General features: G+C 45.2%; 1 protein-coding gene across 1 annotated transcript in view; it reads right to left on the reverse strand.

Moving 5' to 3' along the window:
• LOC147102459 (nuclear pore membrane glycoprotein 210-like) overlaps nucleotides 1–27,021 on the reverse strand; it is a 132,189-nt gene that overhangs the window by 11,296 nt on the left and 93,872 nt on the right. The window contains exons 30-37 of the mRNA XM_085964935.1: nucleotides 23,194–23,369; nucleotides 15,970–16,190; nucleotides 14,599–14,735; nucleotides 14,058–14,184; nucleotides 10,932–11,078; nucleotides 9,294–9,547; nucleotides 3,918–4,128; nucleotides 2,378–2,488 (exon numbers count right to left, since the gene is read on the reverse strand). Coding sequence (XP_085821061.1) covers nucleotides 2,378–2,488; nucleotides 3,918–4,128; nucleotides 9,294–9,547; nucleotides 10,932–11,078; nucleotides 14,058–14,184; nucleotides 14,599–14,735; nucleotides 15,970–16,190; nucleotides 23,194–23,369 — 1,384 coding nt within the window. The remainder of the gene's footprint in view (nucleotides 1–2,377; nucleotides 2,489–3,917; nucleotides 4,129–9,293; nucleotides 9,548–10,931; nucleotides 11,079–14,057; nucleotides 14,185–14,598; nucleotides 14,736–15,969; nucleotides 16,191–23,193; nucleotides 23,370–27,021) is intronic.

Consider the following 27,021-nt stretch of genomic DNA (forward strand, 5'->3'; position numbering starts at 1 on the left):
AGATCACACTCGCAGGCCAAAAAGTAGGAGGTCTGGCAAAATGCTGTTAATTTTTTTTAGTGAAGGCCGAGGATCATGGTCATTTTTGGTTAACTCTTTTGTTCATCATCTCCAGGTTGTGAGAGCCAGTTATGCGTCTGACTGTTTTTTTTGGGGTTTCTCTGTATTACTTTGTCATGCGGGAAGGGCACACAGTTTGTTAAATAAATAATTGTCTTTATTCAGATTGTGCATGTTTGCTCTTTGAACTATTTGTTGCCTTGACCGGCTCAGGGTTTGCGGAACCGTTCCATTCATGTTCTTTCAATGGCACAATCCATTCCCTCAGAGGGGGCCTAGAATCGACCTGCAATAAGCCGCTGACGGACGGCCCTTGCACTTTGTGCCTCCCTCCAGTCTTGGTGCTCCTCCTCCTCTGCTGGTGCTCCAATGTCTGCTGGCAGTGGCTGAGTCCTGAGGATAGCCAGGTTATGCAGCATGCAGCACACTACAACGAAATGGGAGACTCGCTCAGGCGAGTACTGAAGGGCTCCCCCGGAATGGTCCAGACAGCGGAACCGTTGCTTTAGCACGCCGATTGTGTGCTCAATGATGTTCCTGGTCGCTTGATGGCTGTCATTGTATCGTTCTTCAGCAGGGGTGCTGGGCGCACGGAGCGGGGTCATCAGCCAGGTGCACAAAGGATAGCCCTTGTCCCCGAGAAGCCAGCCTCCTGGGTGAGCCGGGGCTTCGAAAAGGTCTGCCACAGAAGTCTGGCGCAGGATGAAGGCGTCGTGGCTGCTACCTGGAAAGCGGGCATTGACAGCTAGTATCAGCTGTCTGTGGTAACACACCAACTGCACGTTCAACGAATGGAACCCCTTCCCGTTGCGGTAATCTTCGGCATTCTCGAGGCGCCCGCAAAGCCACATGCGTGCAGTCAATGGCGCCCTGGACCACGGGGAAGGCCGCTATTCTTGCAAATCCCATTGCGCGCTCTTGCTGCTTGTCCAGGGTCATGGGGAAGGAAATGTACTGACGTCTCCTTTTGAAGAGGGCATTCGTGACTTGGCGGATGCAGCAATGCACCGCAAACTGGGAGACATTGGCAATGTCCCCAGTAGTGGATTGGAAGGAGCCAGTGGCATAGAAGTTGAGAGCCACTGTCAGCTTCACGGCCACCGACAGAGACGTCCTGCTCCTCAGCTGAGGCTGCAGATCTGTCTGAAGCAGGTGGCAGAGCTCAGTGACCACCTCCTTGCTGAATCGAAGCCTCCGAATACACTGCTCCTCAGCCATGTTGAGGTAGGAGAACTGCCGGCGGTATACCCTGGGAGGGTAAGGTCTCCTGTGCCGATGCCTGTTGGCCCTCCTCCGTCTGGCCAGGATTGGCACTCTCTCTCGGCGTCTCGGAGCCCTCTCAATGCAATGGAGAAACCCAACGTTTCCACCCATTGCAGCCCCTATAATATGTGGCCACTCAAGGCTATGGCACTGAAAAATCAATCCAACTGCAAAGTTCTGGGCTGAAGCCAGAAGTACCTGTGCGAGCGCTGACTCAATGCAGAAAGCTCTCTCCCTTTGTCTCTGCAAATCTCTCTCTCACACAGAAGGCGTGGTCCAAAATGGCTACCACTAAGAAGCCAGGAAGAGCCCCCTTTAAATAGCGCCCCCCTAACCCCACAGCGACTAGGAACCATTCCAGTCAACCAGTCGCTGGGAGCGCCAGGCGGAAAGGGGGGCGCCACTGAAGTTCCAGTTCGGGGCGCACCAAGGGCGTTGCACCATGAAATGACGTAAGGATCTGCACGCGCAGCTGAGCGGGCGTTGCGGTTTTGCGCCGCCGCTAAATGTCCGCTCAATTTCGCGAGGCGCAGGTCTCGCCGCGCCCGGGCACTAGCTGCTTCGCGCCCCACTTATCGCCCTCAAGGCGATAACGGCTGGCGCTAACAACTGAATTTTTTAAATTCTATGATGATGCAGATCTGTCATCTGGGGAATGTTTCATCAATCCAGGCTCTTCTGACTGTACTTTTGTGAACTGTGGCAGAATTTTGTACAGTGCACTGATATAAATGTCAGGAGTGATCACAATACTGCAGCTGCCATTTTGATTGTGGTATCAGTGACTAATGGCAATATGCAAGATTAAAAAGCACAATGTTACATTATGTTATTTGCAACAATTGCAAGCGGCCCTTTTTCAGTTTGTTAAAACAATGTGCAAAGATCAAATGCTGGAAGGCTTTGCACTACCCCAGACACTGTGGAAACCTGTCACTCTTATATTCTAATGTCCAGCTATACAGCAACACTGCTGGAGGGGCGAGAAGGTCCACTCTTCGCATGTGACATAGTTCAAGAAAATAACAAAGGCTACTAATTATTAGGTATTTACCAATAAAGATAATGGCAGTTGTAGCCAGGACTGCAAACAAGGTGAACATCAGCACCTGGTAGGATTCCACTAGCTGGTCAAAGAAAGTCGATTCCTCAAAAGGTAAATCTCCTGTCATATATAAAAATATATATTTTGAAAGAGTTTCGCATTGCAATTAGGCTGAGCTTGTTAAAGTGATCTACCGATAATTGTAAATAACTTTATTTTGATGGAAATTAGATAAATTTGACAAAGATAAGTTTCAAGGGAGTTTTTAAACCTATATAAGAATGAAGTTGGGCAAAATGCAAGTTGTCTGACTGCATGTAATAAATCAAAAATTACACACACATTAAATGACATTCAAATCTATACTCGTTTTAAACCTGGGTCATCTGGGAAAGTACTTTACGTCCCATTTATAGCAAAATGTTTGAGTTTCACTATCCAGACCACTTTTCAAATTCAAGCAGTTAAGAAGAATTTTGATACTTGTTTAAACCATAAATGCTGATGAAAACATTGGAGGAGGCTTTGGAGGAGTTCCTGAGCTCAAGATGTATGGAAGAATGAAATTAGCATATATACAGCTGATGCTGAAACACTGGTATCCAATTATGTTATTTCATCTTTCCTGCACAATATCCAAACCAACCCTCCTCCTGACCACCCTAATATGAAATCATCATGACTCACAGTTTAAATAAGAACACACAAAAAAGTAAAAAAAAAAATGAAATAAATGCTAAAATTAAAAGTCATCGGGTAGATTTTTCTCTCAGGCACCGCACCTGGGAGGAGACAGCCACCCTGTTTTTATTCTCCTGCTGCCATTTGCATGCCCTGGGGGAGCTCCAGGCAGAGGCTTATCCCTAAAAATCAAGTATGAAATTCCGATAGTTTCAAGCCTCTTAGGTGGTCAGCTGGCCTCTGGATCACCGAGATCAGGGTCTTCTGGCTCTACTGGAAAGCTTCTCATTTTTCTCGGTTGGGGGGACGGGGTCTTAAATTTTTTTTTGCCTGCCTCGATTGCATTCACCTTATCCCCAGGAACCTGCGCGGGTTCTCCGGTCCTTGGTTGTTCAGGATTAGACCCTAGTGCCAACTTTCAGCAGGCACCCTTCCGATGGTGCACGCAGGCCCAGTTACCCAGCAAGGCAAAGCCCCAGGAAATCCCGGGGAAGTGCAATGGGCAGGCGCGCAGAAACCTGACAAACAGCCTCTGCCCATTTTGCTCTTCCCTGCACCTGGGGAACATGAAATCCTCAGGCATAGAGCAGAGGAAAATCTACCCTAACATTTTTATGATGCACCACCTAGTCTTCATCCATTGATCTAATTTTCAGTATTGAGAGAGATGGTTTTGATGCTACAGAGAATCACAAGAAACCACAGTTTCTATTAAGGATCACTCAAATGTGTCTCAAGAACTTCAGTTCCAAGATTGAGAGAAAGTATGAATTGAATACATTCATTAAAGGAAAGTTGCACTTAAAAAAACCTCAATAAATACTGTTGAAGGAAAAGATAATATTGCACTATTAGTGCTAAATCTTGCCTCTTGTACCACCGTCGGCTCCACTCCGCAGAATTGTGACTGCCACATGCATCACCTGTTTTGTCAATGAGCTGGATACACTGATATTGGTGCATGATAATCCCTGCTGAAGGAGGCTAAGATTGGCAGTACTTAGTGAGTAAACAATGTTGGGCCCTGAATATAATTTGATAGGCTGACTCACCACAATGGCAGGTGATTGAGATTGCACCTAAGAATTGAATTAAATAAGGTAATATAAATGCTTTTATACACTTAAAAAAAAATCACAATTTCAAACAAAACAAAAGCTCACCAGGAGGTCTTATGTAACATGAAACAAAAAAGAGGGTGCATGATGAATGTCAGGTGAATTATTCAAGGGAGAACCAGATCAAATACATTAAGTTGAGAGGGGAAGTGAAGATGAAAATAAGATTGGCAAAGAGAGAATGAGAGTAGAATGGTGGTTAACATAAAAGGGAATCCAAAAATCTACCGGCATGTAAACAGTAAGCAGGTAGTAAGAGGCGGGGTGGGGCCTATTAGGGACAAAGAAGGTGATATATGCTTAGAGGCGCAGGGCAAGGCTAGAATACTCAATGAGTACTTTGTATCGGTGTTTAATAAGGAGGTGGATGCTGACAAAATATCGGTAGAAGTGGAAAAGGTAGAAGCAATGGAAGGGGTGAAAATTGATAGACAGGATGTACTAGAAAGGCTGGGTATGTTTAAGAGTGGATATGTTGCCTGGTCCAGATGGCTTGCATCCCAGGTTGCTAAGGGAAATGGGGGAGGAAATAGCAGAAAGGCTTGCCATAGTTTTCCAATCTTCCCTAGATGCGGGGGAGGTACCTGGGGATTGGAAAGAAAGGCAAATGTGACACCATTGTTCAAGAAAGGGTGCAAGGACAATCCTAGTAACTACAGGCCAGTCAGTTTAACATCAGTGGTGGGTAAAGTTTTAGAAACAATAATCAAGGAAAAAATTAACGGGCACTTGGAGAGGTTTAAGCTAATTAAGGAGAACCAACATGGATTTGTAAAAGGCAGATCGTGTTTGACTAATTTAATTGAATTTTTTGATGAAGTAACAGGGAGGATTGATGAAGGGAATGCAATGGATGTTGTCTACATGGATTTTTGGAAGGCATTTGACAAAGTACCACATAGAAGGCTGGTTAACACAATTGAGGCTCATGGAATAGGTAGGTTAGTGGCAGCTTGGATAAGGGATTGGCTTAAGGACAGAAAAGAGCAAGTTGTGGTAAATGGCTGTTTTTCAGACTGGAGGATGGTAAACAGTGGTGTTCCCCAAAGGTCAGTGATGGGGCCACTGCTTTTTTTGATATTATATATGAAAGGGAAATCCTGTTTGACAAACCTATTGGAGTTCTTTGTCTACTCCACTAGTTACATCCTCAAAGGGGAACCGGTAAATGTGGTGCATCTGGATTTTCAGAAGGCCTTCGATAAGGTCCCACACAAGAGGTTGGTGAACAAAATTAGGGCACATGGAATTGAGGGTAATATACTAGCATGGATTGAGAATTGGTTAACAGGCAGAAAACAAAGAGTAGGGATAAACGGGTCTTTTTCAGGATGGCAGGCTGTGACTAGTGGGGTACCGCAAGGATCAGTGCTTGAGCCCCAGTTATTCACAATCTATATCAATGATTTGGATGAGGGGACTAAATGTAACATTTCCAAATTTGTTGATGGTACAAAGCTAGGTGGCAGTGTCAGTTGCGAAGAGGAAGTGAAGAGGCTTCAAGGGGATCTCGACAGGCTCAGTGAGTGGGCGAGAACATGGCAGATGGAATATAATGAGGATAAATGTGAAGTTATCCACTTTGGTAGAAAAAACAAAAAGACAAAGGGCTTGAATTTCATCGGGCCGTTGAGGCGGGATTGGAGGCATGTGGAGGGTTAAAATCGCGAAATCGGGGGGCACGAACCCATCCCGCCCCCATGCCTGTTTCCCAGGAGGCGGGTACCCGACCTGTGCTGGGAGCCGCCTCCCTGAGGCGGGAAGGGGATTAGCGTCAATTAACTGCCTGTTAACAGGCAGTTTTTAGCCTAATCCCTATTTTTATCCTTGAAGTGTGGGCTTCCCGACGGCTCCAAACCACGCCAAGTTAGCGAGGCGGACCGTTGGGCTGAAGGACTTGGAGGGTTCGAGATGTCCAGTGTTCAGGTGAGTGACGGGTGCATGAGTGCAGAGGTAAGTGTGTTTGGTGTGTGTAAAGTGTTTAAATAAGTTTTACTTACCTTTTCTTACTAATGCAGCCTTCCTTCCTTCAGGTCTCGGGAGTCCCTCATCTCACCGGCACAGAAAGCAGAATGGCCGCGAGCTGTCAAAATCTGCAGCCTCTGCTTTCTGTTCTGGAGAGATCTCTAAGTTAATTCCTTCCTCTCAGGTTGATTTAGAGTACAGATTGTCAGTGTTTGACAGCTTCAAAGAGCTGTCAAATGCTGATATTTCATCTGTCAAAAGCTCTTGACAGCTGCATTAGTAAGAAAAGGTAAGTAAAACTTATTTAAACACTTTACACACACCAAACACACTTACCTCTGCACTCATGCACCCGTCACTCACCTGAACACCGGACATCTCGAACCCTCCAAGTCCTTCAGATGAAATCTCAATCTGTGAAGTCACCTGTTGCCGGGTGGCCCTTAATTGGCCTGCTGAGCCCGCTGGGCAGGCTCAACAAGGGAAAATCGAGTGGGTTGGCCACAACTCGATGGAGCCGGGACTACAACCCCAAAAGTGGGAGTCCCGCCTCCTACTCGCCTCCATTGATAAAATCCAGCCCATAGTATTTCCTAAATGGTGAAAGATTGGGGGATGCAGATGCTCAAAGGGACCTGGGTATCCTTGTACATGAGTCACTGAAAGTGAATATGCAGGTGCAGTAAGCCATTAGGAAGGCAAATGGTATGCTGGCCTTCATTGCAAGAGGATTTGACTACAGGAGTAAAGAAGTCTTACTCCAATTATATAGGGCCTTGGTGAGACCACACCTGGAGTACTGTGTACAATTTTGGTCTCCTTACCCTAAGGAAGGATATACTTGCCATAGAGGGAGTGCAACGAAGGGTCACGAGATTGATTCCTGGGATGGCGGGACTGTCGTATGAGAAGAGATTGAGTAAACTAGGCCTGTATTCTCTTGAATTCAGAAGAATGAGAGGGGATCTCATTGAAGTATACAAAATTATAACAGGGCTTGATAGGATGGATGCTGGGAGAATGTTTCCCTTGGCTAGGGAGTCTAGAACCAGGGGCCACAGCCTCAAGATAAAGGGTATGCCATTCAGGGCTGAGATGAGAAGAAATTTCTTCACACAGAGGGTGGTGAATCGTTGGAATTCTCTACCCCAGAGGGCTGCGGAGGCTCAGTCATTGGGTATATTCAAAACAGAAGTCGATAGATTTCTGACTAGTAAGGGCATCAAGGGATATGGCAATAGGGCCGGTGAATGGAGTTGAGGCAGAAGATCAGCCATGATCTCATTGAATGGCTTGTCGGGCCAAATGGCCTAGTCTTGCTCCTATTTCTTAAATAAATGACCTGAATATTGGAATAGAGTAGAATTTCTAAATTTGCTGATGACACCAAACTTGGGGGTGTGGCAAACAGTGATGATGATACCAATCGACTGCAACAGGACATAGAAGGCTAGTAGAATGGGCAGACAAGTGGCAGATGGAATTTAATACAGAGAAGTGTGAGGTGATGCATTTTGGCAGAAGGAACAGGAAGAGGCAATATACACTTAATGGCACAGTTTTAAAGAGTGTGCAGGGACAGAGGGACCTGGGAGTTAATGTGCATAGGTCCCTGAAGGTGGCAGGACATATTGAGAGTGTGGTTAGCTTCATAAATATAGAGGTATTGAGTACAAGAGTAGAGAAGTTATGCTGAACCTTTATAAAGCGCTGGTTAGGCCACAACTGGCGTATTGCGTCCAGTTCTGGTCACCACACTTTAGGAAGGATGTGAAGGCACCTGCGAGGGTGCAGAGGAGATTTACCAGAATGGTTCCGGGGATGGGGGATCTTAGCTACAAGGACAAGTTGGAGAAGCTGGATTTATTTTCATTAGGGCAAAGGAGGCTGCAGGGTGATTTGATAGAGGTGTACAAGATTATGACGGGTTTGGATAGGCTAGACGGGGAAAGGCTGTTCCCACTAGTTGATGGTACAAGGACTGGGGGACACAGATTTAAGGTTTTGGGCAAGAGATACAGGGGGAACGTGAGGAAAACCTTTTTTACACAGCGAGTGGTGAGGACCTGGAATTCTCTGCCAATGGAAGTGGTGGAAGCGGAGACACTGAATGTTTTCAAGGGGAGACAGGATAGGAACTTGAGGGAAATAAACTTGCAGGGCTACGGGGTAGAGCGGGGGAATGGGGCTGACTGGACTGCTCTACAGAGAGCCGGCACAGACTCAATGGGCTGAATGGCCTCCTTCTGTGTTGTTATGACTCTATGATTATCTAGTTAGGTTTCATTGATGCTCTATCTGCGCAAAGTTAGCTGATCTCATGACAGGAGAGGCAATACAATTGGCCTCAGTCTAACACGTTAGGGACAGTAAAACTAGGCAGAGTTCCTGCTTCTGATCACTATACAGTGATTCTTGCTAATAGTGCGTGGGTGTGGACATCAGATGAAGGCAGGATCAAGCCTGCCAACAGCTGACACATGAATAATGTCCACTTATGTTAGGTATCGGAGGGCGACCAGTGCTAGTGAAACTATACCCCAGCAAGGAGTAAATGTTTTTGTGAAAGAAGGCAAGAGGAGAAAGCTGGTGAGAAAAGACAAGGGGGGGGGAAATACTTTATTTAAATAAAGCACATTGATGTATCACTAATTTAGATAAACATGTTTAACGATAGGCAAGTGTATTCCAAACTTGGTCAGTGCTCCTCCACAGTTACAAATTGTTCTCAATGCACAAAGATTCTGGAAGATCGGTAAAATTCCTAATAATAGCCCAAAGTATACTTTGAAACAGTTATCTAACTAGCAATTACCTTTAATATGGAAAAAAATATTTGCATGCAAATTAACACACAGCTCATGGGCTGAGGATTTACTTGGATCTGTTCCCACTCCGCTGCCATAACTTCACTAGAAGTATGGCGGAAACCCTAGTATGCGTGTAAATGGGGTCTCCCTCATGCTTTCGGCCAAGTTGCGGTGGTGGAGCGGGAGCAGCTCTGAGCAAATTCCTGGTCATGGTGGTTTATAAATGTGCTATCTGTGGAATTGCACCTGAAAGTTTACAATGCGCAAAACCCAAGGCTTTGTTCAGGAAACTTTTTGCAGTCAAAGATTTCAACTTAACTGTGCCTCATTAACAGTCCTCTGATTGCTTACCTCCAGTTCATTCAACACTTTATCTATGCCAAAAATGGTGATGTTAGTTGTTGGCTCTTTGTTACTAAGAGTCACAGCTGATTGGTTCATATAAAATCCAGGGATGAAAGGGATCTCTGTTCTTCCAACCTGTCCTGCATAATGTCCTCCCAGAACAGAAGCCTTTACAGACACATAGGTGTCTCCGCCTGTACTTAACTCCCTGTGCACGGAGTCTGGTAGTTCTTTTATAGTGATGGTACAGCTGTATTGACCTGCAAATTTGAAAAGGTTACTTTGTAAGTCTGATGAAGAAGTAAAGGACACTTGCTATAGAAATCTACGGTTGCAGATTTTAACTGTGGTACATTTTTATTCAAAGTCTATAGCTGATTTTTTTTTTTTTTTTTTTTTTAAACATACTGGATTTTAATTATTTTTTAAAAAAATTAAATTTTCCTTAAGGCTGTGAAAACTTTAACTTTATTTTTTACAGTATCTGTCAGGATCTTAAAATTATTTTTGAAGTATTTTACATATTTTTAAATTTTGGACTGAGTTGTGGATTGGGCTTCAGGAACCTAATGGACCCTGGATGGCCCACGTTACTCTGCTTTAAAGAGAAGGATCAGGCGGCCCATCACAGGTATGCCAAACTGACAAGATGGCCGCCAGCCTTTGCCCACTGGTACTCCGGCCTCCCACTATGCAAACACAGGTGGCCTACTTCACCATAACCCTCAGCAATACTTTAGAAAGCGGTGCCTCCCTCGAGAAGTAATAACTGAGTTGTGCCAGCTGCCAGGCAGCTGTGGGCACAACTCACAAGATTTTCAAGCTGACTAAGATCTGAGGCTACTGTCAAATGAGTCCTGCCATCACAATATCCTTTTGACAACAAACTCAACTCAGTTTCTGGCTGACATGTAGCTCTCCGGCACAACTATCAAGACTCCCATTTGGAGATATGTATGCTACTCCATTGCAGAGACATTCCACCACCTTGTTCCAAACTATTCTGCACATGTCCTGTCAGTAATAAAAACCATCTCACTTACAAATCTGACCAGCTTCCTACCGCCTTTAGTGGGATTCTCTTGGGATTGGGGAGAAAAAGGCTACTCATAGCTACTGTTCTGTGGTCCCCATAACTTAAGCAGAAATCCTATAAGCTTCTGTTGCCTATGTCCAGAAGGTTCATTTCCAGGTAACTCCTATCTCTGGTACAGGAGCTGTTATTAGTGGAGTGAACCTTATCCCTTATTAAGACATTTGCTATGACACTGTCCTTGCTGTATTTTATTGAATTGACCCTATGACCAGAATTGGTACAAAGTTATTAAGTTTTGTATTATATATCCTTCGACATGTTCTGGTAACAATAAAGGATTAATATTGGGTCCATTGGCCTAGATCCAATATACAACATGGCTTCGCACCAACAATTCCAGGATCCTTAGCTGTGTAAGAATATACTGAAGTTGTGTAACCAGCTCTTTCATATGGTGAACAGATACTAACTGGGACATAAATAAGTGAGTTAGTTTATTGCTATCATGGAAGGCAATAATTAGACATATATTAATATTTTGAGACATAGCCTGCAGGAGCCAGCAAGAGAGATCACATCACTCTAGAAGAGCTATGTTACTAATTTACCTGTATCTGCAATGAATTCAGGTTCCACAGAGAAAACGGAGACAGCTAGGACTTGTAATACAATATTACTAAACCGCACAGAACAGGCAAGGTTTGATTCAGGGTTTAGCTTTGACATAGCTTTCATTTGAGCAAAACTGCAGTCTCCTGGATGAATACAAAATAAACTGATGTCATACAGTGCATATACAGTAGACTTCATCGACCCATTCATTGATCAATTATATACACTGATTAAATAAATACAAACATAGGTAGACTGATAGCATTGTCGTAATAGCGTGCTGCAGCCCAGAACTGCAGGACGCATGTTGCTGCCTGTGATTCAACACATGAGTGCCTGATATCAACTGATATCAGTGTTGTTAATTGTATTCAAGTGGTGGGTATTAATTGGGGACTCTCGTGTTCATATATATGACAGCAGGATCGGGAAGTGGGAGAAATTGATCTTGGGGGTGCATGGTATGTAATGTGTGTCTCTGTAAATAGTCTATCCTTCACCGCCTGGCTATCTGACTTTTACAACTGAGGGGGGGGGGGGGGGGGGGGTGAAAAGAGAGGGAGGGATGAGGGAGATAGACTCGAACTGAAGTCAACATAAATACTGTGGCTACAAGAGCAGGTCAGAGACTGGGTATTCTGCGACGAGTGACTCACCTCCTGACTCCTCAAAGCCTTTCCACCATCTACAAGGCACAAGTCAGGAGTGTGATGGAATACTCTCCACTTGCCTAGATGAGCACAGCTCCAACAACACTCAAGAAGCTCAACACCATCCAGGACATAGCAACACGCTTGATTGGCACCCCATCCACAACCTTAAACCTTCACTCCCTCCACCACCGGCGTACCGTGGCTGCAGTGTGTACCATCTACAAGATGCACTGTAGCAACTCGCCAAAATTTTTTCAACAGCACCTCCAAAACCCGCGACCTCTACCATCTAGAAGGACAAGGGCGGCAGGCACATGGGAACACCATCACCTCCAAGTTCCCCACCAAGTCACACACCATCCTGACTTGGAAATATATTGCTGTTCCTTCATCGTCGTTGGGTCAAAATTCTGGAACTCCCTACCTAGCAGCACTATGGGAGCACCTTCACCACATGGACTGCAGCAGTTTAAGTCGGCGGCTCACCACCACCTTCTCAAGGGCAATTAGGGATGGGCAATAAATGCTGACCTTGCCAGCAACGCCCACATCCCAAGAATGAATAAAAATAGAACATAGGCTCTCTGCTACACATATGGCAACTAAGTATTTGTATAACTCACTGAAGTGTTTGATTAGTACTAAAGTCAGACATTCCCGATGGGAATACATGCTGATTAGCATGGTTTCCTTTAGAATTGCTCACTCATGGTGAGTTAGCGGAAGAATTCCCTGCTAAGTCTACAGACATGAACTGACGGGCTTTCATGGAGAAGGAAAATAAGCCCAAAAAAAAATAATGCTGTCTTTAAAATTCAGTCATTTATAAACAAGTCACAGAAAACGGCAGAGTTTTAATGCACAAAAATGCAGCTCATATGAACGGAGGAATTTGGGTTGTATCAATAATTAACTATAAATAAAATGTTTTGTATCTGTACTGAATCTTGTGACCACAATATCTGTCGTGAATGTTTATCAATTTTCTTTTAAAATCGAATAAATTTTTACCTTACCTTGACGGAAGCACTGGGTATGCTTGTTACTTACTCGAACAGACAAAATATAGCCAGCCAATTGAGAAAACATTGAGGTCTTTGTGAGAATGCACTTTCTTGTATGCTTTACTTAAGCTGGGGTTCAGCTCGACAGATGGGGCAGGGTTGTGAGGTATTAGAGGAGGGTATACCCAAAACTGGGGATGTTTATAAGGCCTAACATGATGTGTTGGGATGTGTGTGTGGGAGAGAAGAGTTGTTAAAGTGACTGGAAATAGGATGGTTAGTTAACTTTATGATATTTTTCTGAATTGATTCATTTTTTTTTTATGCGTTTATTTTTATGGGTATGTTATGAGGTTGGTAAGAATTGTCCTCTTGGCTGTATCTCAGTGATTTTTTTCCTGCTGCAATGTGATTGGGTTTGCTACCTCATTCCTGCATTTAAAAAACTCCTAAAATTATCTCAATTCAGCCATGTCTTTGGTCTTCTCTCCTCCAATTCCTTTTCTTCCTGCCTGCCGTCCATGGCTCCTCTTGTAAAGTACTCAGACATACATTTACTTGAACTGAGCTATATAAATGCCAGTTTCTATTGGGCAGAATTTTTTTTGCTACAATATGATCAAGTTGAAACTTTGAGAGAGGAAGAAAAGCTTTGTGTAATATGACTTGTGACATAACAAAAACGTGGAAATAATTAGAAAGCAGAGGAACACAGGGCTACACACTTAACCAGTGATGGAATAAGAAAATTCAGAGAACAACATACTCTCATGGTTGAGGTAATTCAGCCCATCCTAATTCATCCATCCAGAAAAACAATACACTTCTCCCATTGCTACATCAAATGGTTTCTTAAATGATTCCATGGTTTTCACCTCCGCTACCCTGTCCAGAAGCCTATTCCAAGTGTTGATCACCCTCTGTGTGAAGAAAAGCCTCCTGATATCAGTCCTAAAGTTATCTTTTACTAGTTTGAACCTATGTCCTTTGTTCTACTCCCACTGTTTAATTTATTCCGGATGAACCTTTTCCGTACTAATTACAATCTTATATACTCTACAATTCCACAACAGATATTTTGCTCACTAGACAAGCACAAAAACAAATGATGTACTAGTCAATCTCCCATGGTATTTCCCCACAGGAGTCAAGATCCAGTGCAGTCTTCTGGCCAAACAGGGTTCGAGGGTGGGGAATAAATGGACCAGGGTACGCAGGCGCAATTCAGTTCCCATTTTAAAGTCATGTATTCTGTAATTTTATTTTTTCTAATATAAATTCCTATGTCCACATTTATAATGGAAACATCTTAGATAAAGTCACACTGTAATGACACTCTTCTGTCACTGGAGGAAATGCAGATGGGAACGTGTAATTACAGCTCTACTGAAAGTAGCCCCGGTATCTTAAGTCTCTCCTGACAACTGTAGTTTCCCATCTGTATTTAGAAACAATGAGTACTCACCCCTCAGACTGCAATCTTTGTTCATAGTAGTCACAAGAAATCTGTACACATTAAAACTAGGAAGACCGATTATGTGTGTGAAACCATGAAAGGAAACGGTGGCTTTTCCTACACCAGTAACTGTGATCTGAAATGGAAATAGGAGAATTATTGCCTATTGCAACATATCCAAAGCATAAATCTCAAAGGCTGCTGTGGAAATATTGCCTGTAGTATATGGTCAAAATAACTAAGGTTTCAGTGCACGTAAATTCTTGTGAGTTTTTGTTATAATGGTCATTATACTACATTGACAACTGGAAATGTAAGGCAAACTTCCATGTAATGAGAATTTTACATTTATAATTGCTCCTACATCATTTATAAAGTGAAACTGGACAAACAACCTAGCTGTGGCAGGAGAAGGAAAGATCTCCCTGCAATAATGCCTCTTTGTTTATTTTTTGGGTAAACTCACTCAATGGAAATAATCTTTTTTCCATAACTTATTTGTACTAAGAAATCATATATATTGTATCAACCATGATTATGTAAGTCTTACCTCTCTATAGGTTCTCACAATTCCTGGAATTTCATAATAGACAGTGGTTGACCCTGTGCCCCTGGTAACTCCCAATCCTGTGGCAGAATCGATCTGTAGAACTTCACTTGATAACAAATACCAGTTCCCAGGCTCACCTAAACGAATGCTTCAGTTTTCATTTCTATATAAATTAACTTTACAAAGATTCAGCAAAATAAAATAAGAGGCTCGCTTAACATTTTGAAAGACCACTGGAGCACTTCTTCAGAACATATCAGATATAAAAGCAATTTCATGTGTATGTAATATTCAGCATTTGTTAAATATAATTATAACCAAGAGAAATTTAAAGGAAAATGTTTCTTTTGAAATTAAAATTCCTCAGTGTGAAACAGGAAAGATTTGAAAAAAAAAGTAACATTTTACAACTGCAATATATGGTAACATGATAAATGGGACTGGGTGATATGGTGGGCTAAGACACTACCTCTTGGACCACCTGGGATGAAAGTTTTCTTTCTCTGACAACTATAAGGATCATAAATAAATTGAGTTTAAGCAATTTCAATGCCGCTCCCACCATACAACTATTCAAAGAGCAGAAAAATGGCATTAGAGTAGTCAGCTCATATATGGAGTAACTGAGGTACAAGCATGATGGACCAAATGGCCTCTGTCTTTGCTGAAATTCCTATGATTGTAAGATAATTCAAAAATAATTGAGCAGTCCTCTTCATAATATGCGGACACAGATGAGATTCACACTACCAAACCCACTTCTGCTTATAGCCCAAATGCAAGTAGTGCTATTGTGGACTCTATCCCACTTATTTTATTTAGGCATCAGCTTCGGCTCAGCGGTAGTGCCCTTGCTTCTGAGGAAGTTGTGGGTTCAAGCGCCCCTCCAGTGACTTGAGCACATAATCTAGGCTGATATTCCAGTGCAGTACTGAGGGAGTGCTGCACGGTCAGAGGTGCCGTCTTTTGCATGAGACATTAAACCAAGGCCCTATCTGCCCTCTCAGGAGAGGTCGGGCCTCGCGGGAGCAAGGGGAAATCAGTAATCAATGGAGGTTCGTGACCCACATTCTTTTAATGTGGGGTTGGGAAGAGAACTCCTGCTCCTCTTAGCTCCACATTTAGTGAAGTATGGGGGCCGTCCTGGCGGTAGCACCATGTTGTGCTGTGCGAGCTCAGCATGTGGCGGGTGAAGCGCTGGGGCATATGACTCTAGGGCCATCAGTTAGCCAGCTGTGACTAAAATCAACTGGAGCAGAAAAATACTTTCTCGTTAATGTAATGTTTCTAGCAAACCATGCAGCTGTGCTATTTTAAGCCTTTAAAGCTGATGAAGGTAAACTGTGGCTTATTTTTTGTCATATAACTAACCTTCTTGGTTCACCAGCACGCTGGTGAAACATATTACATCACTCAGCGTCACTTGTTCTGATATGTTAGGCCATATCGCATATTGGATAGGTATTGGGATATAGTCTGCAATGCCTGGATGCTTGTTATCCCAAACTGCTAGTAGGGTCAATCCTATATTGGCAGCCTGAGCCACATAAGTGTTATTCCTGGTACCAGGTCCAATCAGCAGCAGATCATCCCTAAATTGGTTTTTAAAAATCCATTAACTTTTTACGCAATGAAACTACAATAGACTTTTCTTGTGTTACTCTAAAAATTGTGTTCCTGTCACATTATTTTTGCAGTAATCATTCCTAAAATGTAATGAAAGCTGTACATAGTAATAGTAACTATAGAACTAGGTATGACATTGTTACCTATGGAAAACAATTTGGTACTAATAAAAACTGGGCGCATTGGGGGCTTTGAGCTCAGCAATATATTATTTTGTTGAATCATAATCCGTTCTGCCAGCTGGAAGGGCCCTTTGTAAAATTAATTAAAACAGTTGATATGACTTCATCTCACAAAAGGAATCACATTTTGTCACAAACTGGCACTAAGTTCATATCTTCATTCTCATAGAATTTGCCTCTTACGTTTACACTCAGAACAACACAAATGTGACATCAACACCCCATTTAAAAAGTACCAAATTTAAAAAGAAATGATCAAGGAAAGAAATTTTAGGTTTGGGGAATTTGAGCATCATCTACTTCTGGCACCGATGGGCCGAAAATCCACGGCTCTTCCAGTGCACTGCTGCCATAACTCCAGTGGAAGGGCTGCAAATTAGGCTGGAGCGCAGATATATCACATCAGGCCAGTGAAGTGGAGAGGAAGGCCCATTTTTATTTTCAAGTAAGAAATTTTTAGCCAGTCCCCTTACAAAGATGGCAACAGGAGCAGCATAATGTTTCCAAGGGGGGCTCGGCATCCTCCACCTGGTGGTCTTCAGCTGGACATTCCAGTCTACCCAGTATGATGGGCGCCCAAGATGTGCCCCAGTGGTGCAAGAACCCGCTATTCAAATGCAAATTAAGTAATCTCCCCTGACCCCAGAAAGTGTGCCAGAGTCAGCAGTAGAGGTTTCCGGTAGGCATTGTCCATGAGATTAGGATTATTTACCATGAGATTTTTGTCCTCCAAGTGTCGGCATCAAGGACTCTCAGGTGAAGCCGTTACATATTCAGGTCCTTCTTGGGTTTAGTTGCATCAGCCGATCCCGTAATTGGTCTGAGCATTTAACTTTTATGGGAGTTGACTTGCATGCCCTATATCTACTTGTACAATAGTGTGATCCAGGCTTGTGACAGTCATAACATCTTATGACGTGAATAAGATATTTGTGTCTTTTGCACAATAAGGTGCAATAAAGAACAGTAGCTGTGACTGGACTCACTTAAGTCCATCAGTACAACTTATTTTTGCGTAACAATATAAAACAAAGAACATGCCATGCGTCCCCACATCACTGGGTTGTTTAACTGGACTTTAACACGATACATCATAACTCCATATAAAGATAACGCCATATAAAGATAAAGTAATAAGGGCCTATGCCTCATGAATAATTAGGTAATAAGCGAAGTTCCTCACTAACAAACTATTTTGCCCTTGAGCTGATGAAATCAGTATAACTCCCTATTTCATTATCTTATCACAAATTTCTCTCCTGTTACACATAATTGCTACTTTACCAGTGAAATTTGTAATTATAAGTCTGTTTTTGATTCTATATCATTCAGTTTCCTTTTGCAGGACTAACTGTCGCCCTATCAGTGATTACAACTCCCTGAAGCTTAGGAACCAGTATGCGATTGCACGTCTCCAATTAACTTATCCCATTATGCAGGTGGTGACTTCATATTAAAGAGTCCTGTAAGGGTCAGTCTTAGTTCAAAGGTTCAGTGGTCAGCATCTTAGAATTTCTGTGTAGCTGTGAAGAATCACACTTCCCTACCTAACAAACAAAAGCTAAAAGTTATTACTACAATATAAAGGTAAATTAATAGCGATATTACATTAGCACACTTCATCAGATCACTTCAAATCAGTTTGCAAAACTCTGTTGCTAGTCTGATTAACACTTTCCTTACAGGTTTATCTAAAACTTTTGTACCATAGGAAACAAATAGCCCTTAGGACTTGCAATTATGTTCTATGGCCTAGAAATTGGGTATAGCCTCGCTTGAGGCGTTAGAACTGGCGAAGCGCTAAGTTTATAGCCAGACGAAAGTTATCGCTGCCTGGCGAGATATTGGGTTGCATCGCCCCCAAAGGGTCTTGAGGCGCTAATTCAGCCGTTGCACGGTGCTCTTAAGGCGCAAAAGTTCAGGCGCTACTCAATATCGACGCGGACGGGCGCAGCGCAGGTGATCTCAATTACGGGAAACCACGAGACCTCCAGGCGCCGGCCGGCTCTTAAAGGGGTGGGTCAGTCAGCCTGAGCTTCAACACCCAACGCCCTGTAGGCCTCAGATTCGGTGCTCGCCCTTGTCTGGCGGTACAAAGTTGATCAGCATGGAGAAGGTTAGGCAGAGAGCAGAGCGCTTCAGCACTGAGGCTCTGGACCACTTGGTGGCTGCAGTTGAACACCGTCGGGAGGTCCTGTACCCGGATAATGGCAAGAGGCCAAATCAGAAGGCTGATCGACGATCTTGGAGGGAGGTTGCTGCGAGGGTGAACTCCAGCAGCATGGCGACCAGGACCCCTGTTCAGTGCAGGAAGAAATTCAACGACCTCACACGGATCGTTAGGGTGAGTGATGGTTTACCAAACTTGTGCTTCCCTCCATCTGCAGCTGACTTCGGGCACCCTGCTGCAATGATGCGCCAATGGCCATCTGTCAGTATGCACCCATGGCCCTTTCTGGCCACACACATGGACAGATGTCTCAAGGCCTCATGTAAGGGCTCTTGCACCATGGGGGGCATGCGAGGATGTCTGAAGGCCTCATGTAAGGGCTCTTGCACCATGGGGGGCATGCGAGGAGGTCTGAAGGCCTCATGTAAGGGCTCTTGCACCATGGGGGGCATGCGAGGATGTCTCAAGGCCTCATGTAACAGAACCTCCCCTTCTTTCCCCTGCAGTCCAAGATGGCGCAGATTCGAAAGGAGCAGCGTCGAACCGGTGGTGGACCTGCACAAGTGGTCACTCTCACGGATCTGGAGGAGAGAGTGCAGCAGATACTTGGAGGACGTCTGTCTGGTCCAGTCACCACTGCATCTGCCGACCCCATTACCGACAGCGAGGGTAAGACTCTCACCTTTTCCACCTGTTGCCTTCCACTTGGTCCCCCCGCCAGCATGCATCCTCAGCGTGCAGCCATGTCAGAGCCATGCCGCAATCTGGCATGCCTGTCAGCAAACCTGTCCTCCTGCTAAAGCCACTCTTCCACCTCCCACTTTCAGATGAAGCAGCACCAACTCGGGCTCAACGCGCTGAAGCTGCCAGTGCCAGTGCCACCGGAGGCGAGGACCAGGAGGAATCCGGACCAGCCGTTGCAGAATCCGGGGAGCGGAGACATCTGCAGACTGGGGATAGTAGTCCCCTGGAGGGGAGGGGGGGGGCTGGCTCTGAGGATGAACCAGTTGCCGGACCAAGCGGCATGCAGCAACGCAGGGGGGATAGGCAAGTTCGGCCACCGTCTCCCCGCAGGGCAAGGCAGGTCGTCATGACTGCTGCATAGAGTGCAGATGAGGTCCGTCGCCTGGCAGAGATGAGCAAACAGGCCCGGGTCAGACACACGGAGCTGATGGCTGCAGTGGAGAAGATGCCTGAGTCAATAGATTCATTGGCTAGGAGTATGCTGGACTTCGGGGCAACAATGGAGAGGACTCTGCAGGGCTTTGGCGCAACAATGGAGAGGTCTCTCCAGGTGTTCGGGGAAACAATGGACAGGTCTATCCAGGGCTTCGGGGCCACAATGGACAGGACTATCCAGGGCTTTGGCCCAACAATGGAGAGGACTGTCCACGGCTTTGAGTCGGCAATGGAAAGGACTGTTCAGGGCTTTGGACAATCCCTGGAAAGGTCTGTGCAGGGCTTGTCCGAGGCAGTGGAGCGGTCGGCTCCTGCCTTGTCCGAAGCCATGGGAAGAACTGTCCAGGCCTTCTCCGAAGCACTGGCACCTGGCACACAGGTCCTCACTGTTGCCATGCAGTCACTTGCTGGGCTCCTCCACAGCCAGATTGACTCAATGCGATGTCTCACTGCAGCCGCCCTCTCTGCATCAGATAAGATCACCCCGGGCCCTTCCACTCCCGTACAATGCCAGGAATCCGTGGAGCCTGCGATTGTGGCGGATGAGCCGAGCCGCACCCCTCAGATAGCCAGTGTGTCGTCCGACCATGGTGCAGGTGTCCTCTCTCGTCAGGAGACCATTGCACATGCCAGCGCTGGGACGCCTGCATTGCAGTTGCCACCACCTGCAGCCCACACTGCTTCCAGCCATGCTCAAAGCAAGCATCCTGCGTCCGCACCCTCCAAGCCCAGAGGTCGGCCAGGCCGTACCTCGGGCTTCTGCACGTCCAGACAGTCAGCAAGCGTCCCCCAGCCTTGAGCCCGCCACTGGGGTGCAATTACGTAGGAGCAGCAGGGAGGGAAGGGGCCGGGCGCAAAAGAGAAGTCGTTCTCCCTCAAGGGGCCAGTTGTAGAGGGAGGTGCTGAGATGTTTGTTTGTCCAAATTCAAGGACACCCTCAGCTGCTGTTATAGTTGCAGATTTTTGTTGAGTTCTGCGGCTTGGCCGAACAGGTCACATTTATTTTGGAAGTCATGGTTTCTGCTCACTTTACGTTGTTTAGCTGTAATGAAAGACTTTTGTGTCAATAAACAGAAGTTTCAATGTTGCTTGGTGCATGTGACTACTTTCAGTGATGCTGGCATGCAGAGGCCCTCAAACATCCAAAGTGCGCATGAGGTAAGACTCTCATCATTCCGCCACAGGGGTGTCAAGACGAGTTCAGAGGAGCCTCTGATGTATGGACCTTCCACTTTCAGCAGCCCTTCCATCTTCCTCCTCCTCCTGCTCTTCCTCCTCCTCCTCCTCCGCCTGCTTGAGCGGGGTCCGAGGGAAGGTAATGAATGGACGCGTTCGCCTATAAAGGGCATCTGTCACTTGCCGGATGCAACAGCGGACTGCAGCCTGAGCGTCAGTCACATTGTCCCCAATGGCTGACTGCAAGGATCCGTTGGCATAAAAATGGAGGCCATCAGTCAGTGTAGCCATGACGGACAGAGAGGTTCTGCAGCGTTCACGCGGCTGCAGATCCTGACCAAGCAGGTGGCACAGATCAGTAACAATTTCCCTCCAGATTCGGAGCTTTCGCTAACACTGCTCCTCCGAAATGTCAAGGCTTGTCACCTTGCTGCCTAAAGACCCTCGCAGCATCCCGTCGGATTGGCCGACCTCGATTGCCCCTCCTCCTTCTGGCCAATCCCTGCCCTCTCTCCTGCCGTCTCTCTGCCCCTTCACAGTGTTGGGCGATGAGGCCGTCGCCCTCCGAACAAGCTCCCATTCCGATGCCAGTTGGTCAAAAGGCTTTTAGTGTAGTGCTGCAAGTGCTTCGGACACGGTTGAGGGTCCCAAGTACTGTGAAGCTCAAATCCCAGAACTCCGCTCCACATTAGCTCGCCAACTCTCTCTAGCAGCGATCGCAATGAGCAGGCCAAGTGGCAGAAGATTCTGCACTAGAGCTGTCCCCTTTAAATAGCGCCGCCCTACTCCGAGAAGGGCCTGTTAGCCCTCCATCGAACTGTCACTAATAGCGCTGGGCGCTAAGGCTCCGGGCGCCACCCAATATGCGCTCAGGCACTCCTAAAAGGCGTTGCACACTGAAATGATGTCATGAGCTGCTTGCGCTCGCGGGCACGCGCAAACACTTAGCGCAGACGCTAAATGTATAGTCAATATACAGGGCAGCACGGTGGCATAGTGGTTAGCACTGTTGCCTCACAGTGCCAGGGACCCGGGTTCGAATCCGGCCTCGGGCGACTGTCTGTGTGGAGTTTGCACATTCTCCCCGTGTTTGCGTGGGTTTCCTCCGGGTGCTCCGGTTTCCTCCCACAGTCCAAAGATGTGTGAGTTAGGTTGATTGGCTATGATAAATTGACCCTTAGTGTTAGGGGGATTAAATACGTGGGGTTACGGGGATAGGGTGGGATATGTGTTGGTGTAGGGCTTACAGGGATCGGGTGGGATATGTGTCGGTGCAGGCTCGATGGGCTGAAATGGCCTCGATCTGCACTGTGGGGTTTCTGTGTGATTGTGTGTGAATATCTGAGTTGGCGCTATCCTCATAGCGTCCGCCCCAACATAGGGCTTTGCCCCAATTCTAGGTCTCTTTAGGCGCTCAGCGCCGGCGCTACCAACCCAATTTCTAGGCCTATATGTTTTACATAATGATCCAGAGCTCTACAAGCATGTATACAATGAAACCAATATTCCGATTCTGATTGATGAGACAATAATGATGAATGCAATGCTAGGGAGCAATTCTAGTTGAGTCCCAAGGAACATAGAGTCAGAATTCCAAACAAAATAAGATTGATTCACAACTCACTGATTCTGCAAGTTGAAATCAAGGTCAACAATAAATAGTTTTTCATGAAAAAAAAATTGAAACTGCACATCTGTATCATTTCAAAATGGGAAAGTACCAAGTTATGTTATGGAATCACAACTGCCTTTATAAAGGAGAGGGAACGGCAGGTTATGGAGCCAATAATGCAATGCTTGCTGCCCAATGCACTGACACGTATAAATGGAAAGCTACTCTTCCATTGCTGCTGTGCTCAACATTACAGCATCCCACCCGACTATGGGGCTCCCTGTGCATCATGTGCTGAGCTCCAGGCATGCCAATAGAATACTTAAATGATCTAAACCTTGCATTATCATGGTGTCATTTCCTTTGGGCACAAGCCCATATAAATTGACACTGGCACAGATGATGTGGAGTTTTTTCTGTATGTTGAGCACATGTTCTTCAGGAGATGTATGGAGAATGTGGAACGAAGAAGAATGTTAATTACTCATTCTTGAAAGGTCTTTAACAATATGACCACCCTCTAACTGGCACCAGATTTCCCTAATGTAACAAGAATACATTATGTGCTTAGATAAAGCTTTAAAGCAATTTTGTATCACCTTTCCTTCCAGATAATATTATCAGTGCATATATTCAAATGAATTACTCACCTGTTAAGAGCTAAGTACAATTCTGTGTTGTGTGCATGGAACTGGTTTCCACTGAGGTCATAAAAGTTAACCGTAAAAGTCAATGTCATTCCAAGAGGAAGGGCAGCCAGTTCTTCATTCTTGGCTATATATAACATCGGACTGGTGACAATACCAAGGTATGCCACAGGAGCCACCTAATATCAATACAGCAATTAATATCTATGTTGACTGCATGTTAGTAAGAACTTAAGACTACTGTTAGCCTAGATTAATGACCATTAAAAACAAGTACAGCAAATTTTCACCACTTTCAAGCTGCGTATTTTTGATAGGCGTGTAGAGAATACCAGAAGAGTTAAAGGATAGTTTATTTGTTATGATACATTAACAATTTTCATTAACAATTGTAGAAGACCCATAAACAATTACCATTGCCAATTCTTCCTGCTTTTGCTGGAGGATCTGTCTACTCCTGCAATAATCTTTCAGCTATTCAGAGATACTAGATTTGGCAATAAATCATTAATGCTTGTTATACGATGAATTTTTTCAATAAATTTATGCATGGAGTTGCATAAAGTCAGATTCAAAATCCAAGTGTGAGGGGCCCCCCAATGGCTCAGCTGGTTCCCATTAAGTAGCTAAATCAAAAAGAGCAGAAAGTCCCAAGTCTGATCCCCAGTCAGTGCTGGATTAGCTGTTCTCAATCTGAATGAAAGGATGGGAAATTGGCCAGATTTCCTGCTTCCAATTGCTATCTGGTACAGGTCAGAAGTGGGGATGTTCGCTGATGATTGCACAGTATTCAGTTCCATTCGCAACTCCTCAGATAATAAAGCAGTCCATGCCCTGGACAAAATCCAGGCTTGGGCTGATAAGTGGCAAATAACATTCGCACCAAACAAGTGCCAGGCAATGACCATCTCCAACAAGAGAGAGCCTAACCACCTCCCCTTGACATTCAATGGCATTACCATCGTCGAATCCCCAACCATCCTGGGGGTCAACATTAACCAGAAACTTAACTGAACCAGCCACATAAATACTGTGGCTACAAGAGCAGGTCAGAGGCTGGGTATTCTGCGGCGAGTGACTCACCCCCTGACTTCCCAAAGCCTTTCCACCATCTACAAGGCACAAGTCGGGAGTGTGATGGAATACTCTCCACTTGCCTGGATGAGTGCAGCTCCAACAACACTCAAGAAGCTCGACACCATCCAGGACAAAACAGCCCACTTGATTGGCACCCCATCCACCACCTAAAACCTACACTCCCTCCACCACTGGTGCACCATGGCTGCAGTGCGTACCATCTACAAGATGCACTGCAGCAACTTGCCAAGGCTTCTTTGACAGCACCTCCCAAATCTAGGACCTCTACCACCCAGAAGGACAAGGGCAGCAGGCGCATGGGAGTACCACCACCTCCAAGTCACACACCAGCCTGACTTGGAAATATATCGCCGTTCCTTCATCGTCGCTGGGTCAGACTCCTGGAACTCCCTATCTAACAGCACTGCGGGAGTACCTTCACCACAAGGACCGTAGTAGTTCAAGGCAGCGGCTCACCACCACCTTCTCAAGGGCAATTAGGGATGGGCAATAAATGCTGGCCTTGCCAGCGACGCCCACATCCTGTGAATGAATGACAAAAAAAACTCCTACTAGAAGTATAGGCATCTGATGATGGCGGGATCACTTGGTTGTGATACCCCAACATTCAAATAACCTACTGACACTAAGGGCTGGATTTTCTCAATGGAGATGAGTTGGAGGCGGGACTGCTGCTTGTCGTGTCCATGTCCCACCTCCATCATCGTCTGACCAACCAGAGGGATTTTCCTGATTGACCTTGTTAAGCCCGCCCTGCGGGCTCAGCAGGCCAATTAGGGAGGAAGTCACTGACGGAACACGTCAACGTCTGACGTGCTATCTGCCAAGACTTCTTGAAAGAAGAAATGTCAGCATTTGACAGATCTGTGAAGCTGTCAAACACTGACATTCTCTGTAGTTTGATGAGTCCTTGTGTTCAGGACTCATCAAATCTTTCAACTTTGTCGATTTCAGATGGCTGTTGGGTCGGAAATCGACAAGGAGGATGTCGGGTCTCCTGATCCAGGGTGGATGAAGGTTGTAGGAAGAAAACAAGGTAAGTGAACATTTTTTAACACTTATCACTCATCTTACATACTTACCACGCCACACGCACCCATCACTCACCTCTACATCTTGCCTCCAACCCCCGAAGACCTCCTTCACGTCTCCTCCAACCCGGCGGGGTTCTCGGAGGTTGAGAAGCCTTCACCTGTGAAGGTAAAATGGCACTAATCCTTTTTTCTGCCTGTTAACTACCTGTTAACAGACAGTTAAAAGGATTTAATCCCTTTCCCGCCTCCAGGGGACGGGACCTGAAGCAGCACATTGTAAGAAATAGCTGTTAGATTCAAAGATGGGTTTTAATTCTTAGAACAGAGACTGACAACAGGCAGCCGGGAACAGAGAGCAGAAATGCCAGCAAGGTCGAATATCAAGCATTAAAAGACAAGTAGAAGTGATAAGGGAATCGTAAAATGCAGAACACAGGGTGGGGGTTAATAGACAAAAATGGAGCCGAAAAGTCATAAAATGTCCTTAAAGAAACATAACAAAACATTCCTCAGAAAGATGAGGGAGGCCTCGTCAGTCATGCAGAAAGGGACGGCGAGGGATGCCTTCCCGCTTCACAATTGGACAATAGGATGGGGATCAAATGATTGACACCAGGTGATTACCAGCCCACCGAAATCACTATAAATATAGACGACCGAGAGGGGAAATCAGGCAGTCAGGGGCGAAGGCTTCCCCGAGGTGGCTACGGCCTAACACCTTGGTCAAGTTTAGCCTCTGAGGTGGCTGACGGCCTAACACCTCCAACAGCTTGAGAGATGACCCAACGGAAGTGACCGCTGCAGCAGACTGCAGGAATCCACCCGATTCGAGACCATTGTACTGCCTTCCCGTCCGTCCGGTCGTGGCATTCCAATTCGGGAGTCGTAGATCACTCTCTACTGTCACGGGTTGTATGTCTATTATACTCAGCTTAAACAATATGTAATATCTGATTATGCTTTAAAACTGTAGCTCTTTAATAAAAGCCTTACAACTTCTAAAGCCCTGTTGGGTAATCTGTGTGAACCTGTGATCCTAATCTTACAGTGGTGTCAGAAGTGGGATCACAAAGTTAGGAGTTGTAAGGTTCCGGTCGGGGTGACCGGAGGGACCGGTCAAACGCACGTGATCGTTGCTTAGACTGAGTATAGTGTTTTATTCTCTCTGAAAGAAGGGAGCAGTAAAGAGCTTGTTGAAAGGTAAAACCAGAAATACAATGGCGTTGGCATATCACCGGGAACAGTTGATAGATAGCCCAAAGGAGATAAAGCATAAAGTGCAGGAGAGCGAGGGAGAGATAAAGAAGGAAAAAGATCTAATTTGCAGGCTAACCAATCTGAAAACTCAGCAAAGGGAAAAAACAGGGATTTGGAAAGCCAGGAAAAGCTGCTGAGACACCGATTTAAAAAGAGAAACAAAAGAGAAATTTAAAGCTTTACCAACATGGAAGTTATTAACGTCTGTGCCGAGACAAATAAAACACAAGATTTGCTGAGTGAAATGAACCTTAAAAATGCTGGAATTTCAGTTTGTATGAAAGTGTGTGTCAAGTTTTCCTGATTATGAATGTTTAAGAAGTTACAGTATTTCTTGTCTGAAAAGTCTGTCTTTAAAAGAAAGATTCTGTTATGTATGTTTTAGCTCCACCCACTTCTGTTAAAAGTGTTTAAAACTTTTGTCTCGTCTTGGATTTTGGAA

The sequence above is a fragment of the Somniosus microcephalus genome, chromosome 22, assembly GCF_052327205.1.
Source record: "Somniosus microcephalus isolate GS21.2 chromosome 22, FLI_Smic_1.0, whole genome shotgun sequence".
Classification (NCBI taxonomy): domain Eukaryota; kingdom Metazoa; phylum Chordata; class Chondrichthyes; order Squaliformes; family Somniosidae; genus Somniosus; species Somniosus microcephalus.